The sequence below is a fragment of the Pinus tabuliformis genome, chromosome Q, assembly GCF_031772625.1.
Source record: "Pinus tabuliformis cultivar Carrire ecotype Pingquan chromosome Q, CPIR1, whole genome shotgun sequence".
Classification (NCBI taxonomy): domain Eukaryota; kingdom Viridiplantae; phylum Streptophyta; class Pinopsida; order Pinales; family Pinaceae; genus Pinus; species Pinus tabuliformis.
Window position 1 is genome coordinate 887394258 of NC_142296.1, and position 10383 is coordinate 887404640.

Sequence of the window (10383 nt, forward strand, 5' to 3'; positions counted from 1 at the left end):
ACAATCAATTGGAACAAGAAAACAAAAATAACACTATACCAAAATACGTAGTCAAGTTAGAGGACCTATATGACTTAAAGGACAGATTTAAACGATCCACCAATTCAAAACTTCGGAGTTCGACTTTGAGATATGAATTAATCAATCTGGGGACAGACATGAAACCACAAAACATCAACCTAGGTCTTGGCTTGACACCTGAAGAAAAATAAACTTTTATTCGATTGTTGAAACAATACAAGAGTGGAAAATATTGGTAACAACAATTTAATAAAGGGACAATGGGACGATTCACCCAACTGGAGGCGGAGCTCTGCTAGGGTTCGTGACGGCGGCCTCGGCCCTCTGCGGCTGATCTGGCTTCCTCCCTGGATCCGTTTCTCTCTGTAGCGGTGAGTTAGCTGGGTGCTTTTCTGAGCACCGTAGATTGTTTTCTTGGCGTTGAAAGGGCGCAGGGGCATTTGAGATTCCAGGTTGCGCTCCTGTGAGGCAGCCATGGGTGATCCTGGGGGTGGGGAATCCTCTCCCACCCCTCCGCTATCCTCTGAAGAAGCCTTTCGGCGATTATTAAAGCAGAAAGGAAAGAAACGCCCAGCCCTAGACATCCCTAAATTCATTAAGAAACTCGAGGAAGTGCCAGAGATAGCCCTGCAAGAAGATCAGCCGATCAAAATTGCTCTTGCCCTTGCTGATAGAGGATTGGTCGGGCAATTCATGGGGCGCTGGCCTTCTACTAAAATCACGGACGATTGGATTCAACGCAACTGGAGGCCTCAGTTGAAGAACAGTGTGATCTGTTATCCGGTAGGGAGAGGTTTCTTCTTTTTCGAGTTCACCACCAAAGAAGACCGGGATCTGGTTTTCAGGAATGGACCGTATTTCATGGGAAACCAGGGTCTGTACCTCAATAAATGGACCCCGGACTTTGATCCCTCAGTAGATGTTCCGAAGGAAGTTCCAGTCTGGGTTAGGCTCCCCAACCTTCCGATCCACTGCTGGAGCTATCAGTCATTGCAAAAGATCGGGAACGGTCTGGGCAGATTCATTGACAAAGCAGACACTAAAGGCCAATACACTTGTGCAAGAATTTGTGTGGAGGTTGACTTAGAGGCTGGGCTTCCCGAAGCGATTAAAATCACAGTGGGAGAATGGCAGCACTATCAAAAGCTGGACTACGAACAACTTCCGTTCAAGTGCAGAACATGTCATGAACACGGACACTTCCAACGGAACTGCCCCAAATCCCAAGTCGGGACTAAGGAAGACGAGGAGGGATGGAAAGAAATCAAAAGGGGAAAGGCCATCCCAAGACCAACAGAAAAGAAAAATTCTGGTTCAGGGGAGAAGCCGAAGTCCAATCTGAAGAACAATGAAGATCCAAAAGTGGGAACCTCCTCTGGTGGGAACGCAGAAACCATCGAGACTCAAGAAGCAACTGAAAACCCAATGAAGGAAGCAAAAGAAACGGGTACTGAAACAATCACCCCCCCAGCCTCAGGAGGCATTGAAGGAAACAAAGATAATGAAGATCACATAAGCCTGGCCTCCGAATCGGATGAAGACTCAGAAGGAAGAACCGATGAGTCAGACAGCTCTCAAGTCACCCCTATCAAGTCATCCAGGGGTAGAAAATCCAAGAAGAAACTAAGAGAGGAGAAAACCTATAGGGATGTTCTTCAAGGATCCCAAAAAACTCTCAAGGGAATGATGAATACAAGGTCTGGGCGCAAGCATGGCTCGGCTCCAAAAGGAGCCACAGTCCCCCAAGCCAATAAATAATGAAGTACGTCTCCTGGAATTGCAGAGGATTAGGCAGCAAGCTAAAAGAAGATGCCCTCAAAGATATAGTCAGAATGTACTCGCCTGAAATCCTACTAATCCAGGAGACAAAGATGGAGGAAAATTTCCTCCTTAATACCAGCAAATCCTTCTGGCGAAAAGGTATTGGTTGTGCTGTCAGTGCAAGAGGCGCCTCCGGTGGAATCGCTACCTTCTGGGACAGCACTATATATGACCTGCTTCAAAAAGAGAACTCCACCCACTGGATATTCACGAAGCTCCTCCACAAAGACTCCGGTCATCAAGTAAGTTTGTTCAATATTTATGCTCCTGTTCTCCCTTCTGAGAAAAAACTATGCTGGGATTCAATTTCGTCCTATCTCTCTCTGAACAACCCTGAAAACATTATCATAGCTGGGGATATGAATGTTACTCTTGCTGCAAATGAGAAAAGGGGAGGGTCCCCGGTCAGGGACCCAGCAAGAGAATGGGTTGAAGATCTCATATTGGGATGGGATCTAGAGGATATCAAGCCCTCATCCGGGAAGTTCACATGGTCCAACAAAAGAGTGGGTCCAAATCATATCGCAGCTCGGTTAGACCGTTTTCTGGTTCAATCCTCTTTCCTGACCTGTGGTCTCATGGCTTCGTCCAAAATTTTGCCAAACAGCACTTCGGATCACAAACCCATTATTCTTGAGCTCTCCACGGAGGAAAATCTTGGGCCCATTCCCTTCAGATTCAGCTCATTATGGCTTCAGCATGAGGGGTTCCAAGAGATGGTTTCTGAAGCCTGGAATAGACCGGTTCAAGGTTCCCCCTTCTATGTATGGGAAGAAAAGCTGAGGAGGCTCAAAAGAAGACTCAAGGACTGGGCAAGAACGCTGAAATCCCCCTCCTCCAACAGAAAAGCGGCCATGGACAATCTAGCAATCCACCAAATGTCGTTGGAAAACACTGAAGTCACCCAAGACCTTTTTCAGAGAGAAATTGACCTGCAAAAAGATTTTCATAAAGCAAGCAGGGAAGAAGAAGAATTCTGGCGGCAGAAATCCAGAGCTCTCTGGTTACAAGCTGGGGACAAAAATACCAGCTTTTTCCACAAGCACGCTGAAGCCCGCAAGCAATTCAAATCAGTTAAAGAAATTCACCATCAAGATGTGGTGGTCAAAGACTTCGAAGAAATAAAGCTGGCAGCTCACAATTACTTTAAAGATCTTTACTCAGCCCCGGAAGAACCACCTTTGGATCCCCAGATCTATCCGATGAATATGATTCCTCATTGTGTCCAAGATCCTACCAACGCTATGCTGATGGCCCCTATCAGCATGAATGAACTCAGAAGCGCCTTGGACAGTATGGAACCGGACAAAGCTCCGGGTCCGGATGGGTTCCCTGTTAGATTCTACCTTTCCTGTTGGGATATAATCAGTTCTGATCTTCTGAGAATGGTTAAGAAATCCCAATCTTGTGCCAAGATCGGAGGCGGCATCAATTCAGCGTTTCTGGCCTTGATACCAAAGGAGAAAGGAGCAGCTAATTTCAGCAGATTCAGGCCAATCTCGTTGTGCAACTCCAGCTACAAGCTTATAACCAAAATTATAGCCAACCGCCTCAAAAAAATCCTTCCTGCCATTATTCCGGAAAATCAAGGTGGTTTCATCAAAGGGAGGAAAATTCTTGATAATATAGTGCTGGTGCAAGAAGCTGTTCATTCAAGCTATCACCGAAAGGAAAAAGGTATGGTGATTAAGCTTGACCTGGCAAATGCGTTTGACAGGGTAAAGCATGAATTCCTGTTTATGGTTATGGAAAAAATGGGCTTTTCTCCAGCTATCACTAACTGGATAAAAGCCTGCATTGCCTCTCCTTGGATTGCGCCTTTAATTAATGGGCGTCCTTTAGATTTCTTCCAAGCCTCTAGGGGCCTCAGACAAGGTTGCCCTTTGTCCCCGCTCCTCTACGCGATCCAAGCCTCGGTTCTCAGCTTCCAACTGGATCATAATCTCCAGTCTCAAATCCTTCCTGGACTCCGTATGGTTCATCAGGTCAAAGACATAAACCATGCCCAATTTGCTGATGATACGCTTTTGTTGGGTGGGGCAAGCATAAACTCTGCAAAATCCTTCAAGAAGGAGCTGGACAGCTACAGAGAAGTTTCGGGCAGCAAGATCAATTATACTAAAAGCACAGTATATAGTTGGAATTGCTCGGCCAGGGAACTATCTGATATTGCAAGGATTCTCCAAATGGAAGGGTCTTGGGATTGGGACTCCTTCAAATATCTGGGGATTCCTATCTTCAGGACCATTTCCAAAGTTGCCCATTGGACGCCCTTGCTGGACAAGATCAAAAACAGAATTCATGCCTGGGGAGCTTCATGGCTGAATAACGCAGGGAAGATCATTTTGATGAAAGCGGTCCTCTCAAGTCTTCCGTTATATCAGCACTCTATCCTCTTGGCCCCTAAAACCTTCATCAACAAGATGGAAGTTCTGCTCAGACGCTTCCTGTGGGAAGGGGGGAAAAACAACGAAAGAAGGCTGCACCTTGTTAAATGGGATACTATTAAAAAGCCATTTATGGAAGGAGGATTACAAATCCGCGATCTGGCTACTCAAAATCTGGCCTTGGGAACCAAGCTGCTCTGGGACATTGTCTCTGGGAAAATTAGCTGGAGCAAGAAGGTCCTGTGGAGAAAAGATTTCCATGGGAAGCGCCTCAGATGTCTGGACCATCCGCCTCGCTCCACCAAAGGTTCTCCTGTCTTTAATCTCTGCATCAAAGCTTGGGATCATTTTAGTCGTAATCTGTATTGGATTCCAGGTAATGGGCGAAAAATAAGAATTTGGGATGATCCTATTCTAGGTGACCAACCGATGAATCAGGAGGATGAAATTTCTAATATCAGAGACTGGCTTCAAGATCGCAACCTGAACACTCTTTGGGATATCTCCTCTTGGTCGGAGGATGGTCTTTGGGAAAGCTGGCATTTGGGGGAGGTCCCTCAGTGGCTGGAGGGTGAAGCCTCTGTTCTATTGGATAAGCTGCAAGGGAAAGCCCCTGTAAAAGCTTCAGCAAAAGACAAACGAGGGTGGGGATCTGTCACAGGCTCGTATTCCGCTGCTGAAGGATATAAAAGCATCACGGCCATCCCGAATGTTCCCCCAAACCCGGCTCAATGGCATTTTATTTGGGACTCCCCCTCTCTTCCCAAAATTGATTTCTTCTGCTGGACATTAGCTCATAATAGTATTCTCACTCGAGATAATCTCCGTAGGCGAGGAATGGAAGGACCATCCTGGTGTAATCTGTGTAAGTCAGAGGAAGAAACAGCTGATCACTTGTTCTTAACATGCCCCTTTGCATCAGAAGTCTGGAGGGGAGTCCTCATGCTAAATGCTGATAACTTCGAACTCCCGAGGAACATCCAAAACCTTTTCCAGTCCTGGAGCAAATTGTCGCCGTATGGTCTCTCCAAAAATATCCTTCTCAAAAACTGCTGGCTCTGGATCCCCAAGTTCGTTTGTTGGAAGCTGTGGCTGGAAAGGAATAACAGACTTTTCAGAAATGAAAGCTGCAACCCGCTCAAAGTCATCACCAAAATTAAAGCTCTTTTAGGAGAAACTCTGGATGCCAACACTGCCAAAAAATCTGGGAAAGCCCTGAATAGAGAAGAGGAACTCTGGCTGAACTGTTTGGTCCCAAATCATAAAGATTGTGCTGCCATCGCTATCAACGTTCCCTCTAATTGGGAAATCAGGCTGGAGGAGCAAGAGTTCATAAAATGGAGGTCGGCTCTGAATGAGCATTGTCTGTTTTTTGATGGGGCCTCCAAAGGCAATCCCGGTTTCGCAGGAGGAGGCGGAGTTCTATTGTGCCCGGATGGCTCTGAGCAGTTAAGGTTTGCCTGGGGATTAGGCAAGGAATCCAACAACAGAGCGGAGGCTCTGGCTCTGTGGCAGGGGCTCTCACAAGCGATCAAAGGCAACGTCCGTTCCATATCAGTCTTCGGGGACTCCAGAATTATTATTCAGACTCTGCATTCCAAAAAGAATCCTTCGCAGCTCCAATTATCAACCATCCTCAGGAGAATCAGATCTATTTTGCCCAAATTTCACAAGATCTCCTTCTATCACATCCTCAGGAATTTAAACTCCCAAGCAGATATGGAAGCCAACCAAGGCGTTTTGCGAAGCAAATGTTCGATGTCAGTCAACCAGATCGACTGTTTCTGCAACATCCCCTAAAATGAGCTCGCTGGATTTGCTGCTGTTTCGTCGCCTTGCGTTTTCTCTCTGCTGTAAGGGCATCCAAAGGATCAATAAGAAGAACGATTTGAGGAGTTCTGAGATTATCGAATCCGACTGCGGCTATGGGGAGAGCTATTGCCACCGGGCCATCCAGCCACCAGAGATCGGCTACAAATCCGAAAGGGCAGCGCTATTGAATCCGTTTCTACCAGGGTTGTGTAATCGCTGGATTCTCCAGGAAAACGATGTATTCTCCAATTGCATTATTGCTGGCGCTTAATAAATAAAATAACCGTTTTTGTCTAAAAAAAAACAATACAAGAGTGTCTTCGCTTGGAATTACGATGATCTTAAAACCTATGACACTTCAATTATCCAGCATACAATTCCTATGATCTTCGATGAAAAACTTGTTCAACAAAAATTCAGGAAAATATATCCTAATTTGAAAAGTCGGATTAAATTTGAGTTAAACAAATTACTAAGAGCCAAGATTATTTTTCCTGTCAGACATTCCAGATGGGTCTCCAATCTCGTCCTAGTCAGAAAGAAAAATGGTGATATTCGGATTTGTATAGACTTTCGCAACCTTAATAAAGCTTGCCAAAAGGATAATTTTCCATTTCCCCCATGGAACAGATATTACAATTAGTCACAGGGTCAGAGTTAATGTCCTTTTTAGACAGCTTTTTAGGGTATAATCAAATCTTAGTCCACCCGGATGATCAATTGAAAACTACGTTCAGAACGAAATGGGGCACTTATGCTTATCAAAAGATGCCATTTGGGCTAATCAATGTTGGTGCCACGTTTCAAAGAGCCATGGACATTGCGTTTAAGGGATTAGTAAACAGGTCAGTGGTAATCTACTTAGACGACATAACGGTATATTCTAAAAAACGTAGTAATCATCTAAGAGACCTAAAACAAATCTTTCAACGTTGTCAAAAATATGGAATTTCGCTTAACCCCAAAAAATCCTTCTTTTTTTTGTGTTGAGCAAAGGAAAACTTCTTGGATTCATAGTATCCAAATCAGGAATCCATATTGACTAAGATAGGATCAAGGAAATTTATGAGATATCTTTATCCCTTAATAAAAAAGCAATACAATCTTTCCTTGGTCAGATAAATTTTGTTAAGAGATTCGTCCCTGACTTCTCAAGGATTGTGTCACCCCTCCAAGCCATGATAAAGAAAAATTCTCTCTTCAAATGGGGTCATTCGGAACATGAAGCGTTCAGCTTGATAAAACAAGCAATTATAAATGCCCCATCTCTAGCAACGCTGAATTTTTCCAATCCTTTCACCTTATATACATTCGCCTCTGAGAAATCATATGCCGCCATACTCACACAAGCGAATCAAGATAAAACCAAAGCCCCAATTGCTTTCTTTAGTTCAAATTTACAAGGAGCTAAATTAAATTACTCTGATGTTGAGAAACAGGCTTATGCTATTTTCAAAGCAATTAAACACTTCAGACCTTTCCTTCTTAAGACTCACACCAAAATAATAATACCATTTCCAGCAGTGAGAAATCTTCTGGTACAAAAGGATGTGGGCAAAAAGAGAGCAAATTGGGTCACGGCCCAACAAGAATATGACGCTGAAATTAAACCAACAAACATCGTAAAAAGTCAAGGTTTTTGCAAGATTTTGGTAGGAGCATCGAACATATTAGAGTCGCAGCCTCCAGATAGTGAAGTACAAATTTATGAGGTAAGCCTAAATGAATCTGAATCAAGATATGATGATATCATTTTTTACCTAAAAAATGGATATGCCCCTCCACATTTGAATCACACAAAGAAAAGAGCCCTGATGTTAAAAGTTAAACAATATCAAATCGTTAATGATGTAATGTATAGAATGAATTATGATTATGTTCTCCTTAGATGCCTCAAGAAATCTGAAGCAGAAAAAGTATTACAGGAAGTCCATGACGGACCAGCAAACGGACACTATGTAGGAGATGCTACAGCACACAAAATCTTGCGTGTTGGCTACTACTGGCCAACTCTATTTAAAGATGCACACAGTTACGTAAGGAGATGTAAGATTTGCCAAACTGTCGCTGGAAGATAGAAGAAGCCATCATTGCCATTACAGCCGGTCAACATTGATCAACTATTTGAACAATGGGGATTAGACATAATAGGTGAGATCGTTCGTCATTATTCTAAACAACATCAATACATCCTTACAACTACTGACTACTTTACCAAATGGGTATAGGTAGTCCCACTCAAGACAGCCAACTCTGAGAATATCATTGAATTTATAGATCAATTCATCATCATCAGGTTTGGCTTGCCTTCTGCCTTAATTTTTGATAATGCAACTTATTTCTCAGGCAATGCCATAACAAAATTTGCTCTCAAAAGAGGTTTCAAACTCAAATATTCTGCTAATTATTATCCACAAGGAAATGGGTTAGCCGAATCAACGAACAAAAACCTTATTAGAATTATTAAACAGACTATTGATCAAAACCAAAAAAACTGGCATAAGTCTTTACTTTGGGTAGATCGAATAACTCAGAAAACCTCCATTGGCATTTATCCTTTTAATTTAGTTTATGGGAAAAAAGTGGTCTTACCAACAAATCTAGTTATTCATTCACTAGCCTTAGTTCAATTCATCAAATAAACTCCTTCCTCATTCATGCAATTAAGACAATTACAAATTCTTAAACTTGAAGAGGAACGAGAAAAGGCCAAAATTACCTATGCGCATCATGCGCATCATCAACAATTAGTTAAAGCCTCTTTTGATTCAAACTCAGTATCTAGAAAATATTTTCAACTTGGAGACTTAGTATTAAAATGGGATAAAGCCCACAAAGAGAAAGACAAACATACTAAATTCCAATGGACGTGGCTTGGACCATTCCAGATTGTCGAACTCATTGGCCCATCAACTTTCATGTTACAAGATTTAGCAGGGAAAAGAGAATCTTTACCTGTTAATGGACAGGTCCTAAAGAAATATTTTCCATAGAAGATGATCTCTTCTATTTTTCTGTAGATCATAGTTTGAGTTAAGTTTTCTTTCAATAATAAAACAAGTTGAGAATGTTCACTTTTGGTTTCATGAAAAGAATAGTTTCTCATTTCAATTTTGTTTTTTGCTTGTATAAGTAGGAATGGTTATGAAAATTAATCTCCATTCATTAAACATATGGTTAAGTGCTATTATTTTGAAAAAAATTGCATATTCTTCTGTTTCAACTATCTGAGTTTTGGTTAGAATCAACCTTAGGAAGAAGTTTTCCTTACATCAGTCACAAAAAGTATCAATAACAAAGCAAAGACTCTCTGCGGAAAAGCTATTTTTAAACTCTACAATTGTCGTCCAGGAAAATTCTTAAGGAACCAATGACTCCCCCCCTCTCGAGGAACTTGCAAGATTCGAGGTATAATCCAATTATACACTTTAATTTAAAGAACAAGAGGTCTCATCAAGAGCCAGCTTATCATGATAATAAAGATTCTAACTAACTGACATTGCCATACTGAATATCAAAACAGAGTGATGGCTTGAGATTGTTTCAATCAAAAGACAAGGGGTCTCATCAAGATCCAGTGTGTTCAGTTAAGTTATAAATAAAGTGAATGGCACTGTCAATTTTGGCCACCAAACCAAGACATTGTTCTTTAAGAAATAAAAGAGGAATAAGAAAATAAAAAAATCGATTCGTATATATGAGAATTCATCTTTGAAAATTGCATTTTTCTCAAGTGGGACATTGGATCATTGCTGGGTATTAGGTAACCCTGTCGAGGCTATGAACGCCTGTTGGCAGCAGAGGCTCTACCTACGACAAATGAGTACACCAAAACTAATATAACGAGATTCTTTTGTTTTATCTTTACAACCAAGTAATGACTAATGTGAGTAAAATGACTAACTCTGGGAAGAAAATAATCAGAATAAAGATAGTTAGAACAAGATGCTGTTATTAATAAATAACACTATTTACCTTATATTTTGTACAATGTAGTTCATTTTCAAAACCATCTTTTTTTTGGAAGTTTTAGAAAATTAAAAAAACCCTTAGAGATAACTCGTTCTTCTAAGTGAATTGCCAATTGTTGTGCTTATCAACAACCCCCCATTTACTAGTATTAACAATAACATTAATAAATGGGGACCCTTCTAAAAAATCAATCCGAGCATCTAGTCATGCCTTTTTATTTTTAGAATAAATAAGATGTCAAAATGGAACTTGCAAAATCATGGAAAATTTACCTTTTCATACTTTAGCGTATAGAAATTCATAAACGATGAGTTTCATAAATAAATGCTACATGGTAAAATAGCCTAAAAGTAACTTTATACCCGGAAAG

The 10383-nt window shown here is 41.6% G+C and overlaps 1 protein-coding gene across 1 annotated transcript; it reads left to right on the forward strand.

Moving 5' to 3' along the window:
• Nucleotides 1-495: 495 nt before the first annotated feature.
• LOC149222323 (uncharacterized) lies at nucleotides 496-6312 on the forward strand. The gene is made up of 3 exons (XM_089387568.1): nucleotides 496-1718; nucleotides 1805-5771; nucleotides 5947-6312. The coding sequence occupies exons 1-3, from the start codon at nucleotides 496-498 to the stop codon at nucleotides 6310-6312; spliced, it is 5556 nt and encodes a 1851-aa protein (XP_089243694.1).
• The last annotated feature ends 4071 nt before the right edge of the window (nucleotides 6313-10383 follow it).

Coding starts and splice junctions, on each gene's coding strand:
- LOC149222323 (XM_089387568.1), top strand. CDS start 496: ATGGGTGATCCTGGGGGTGGGGAATCCTCTCCCACCCCTCCGCTATCC. Junction 1,719..1,804: donor AAGGGAATGATGAATACAAG/GTCTGGGCGCAA, acceptor CTGGAATTGCAG/AGGATTAGGCAGCAAGCTAA. Junction 5,772..5,946: donor CACAAGCGATCAAAGGCAAC/GTCCGTTCCATA, acceptor ACTCCCAAGCAG/ATATGGAAGCCAACCAAGGC.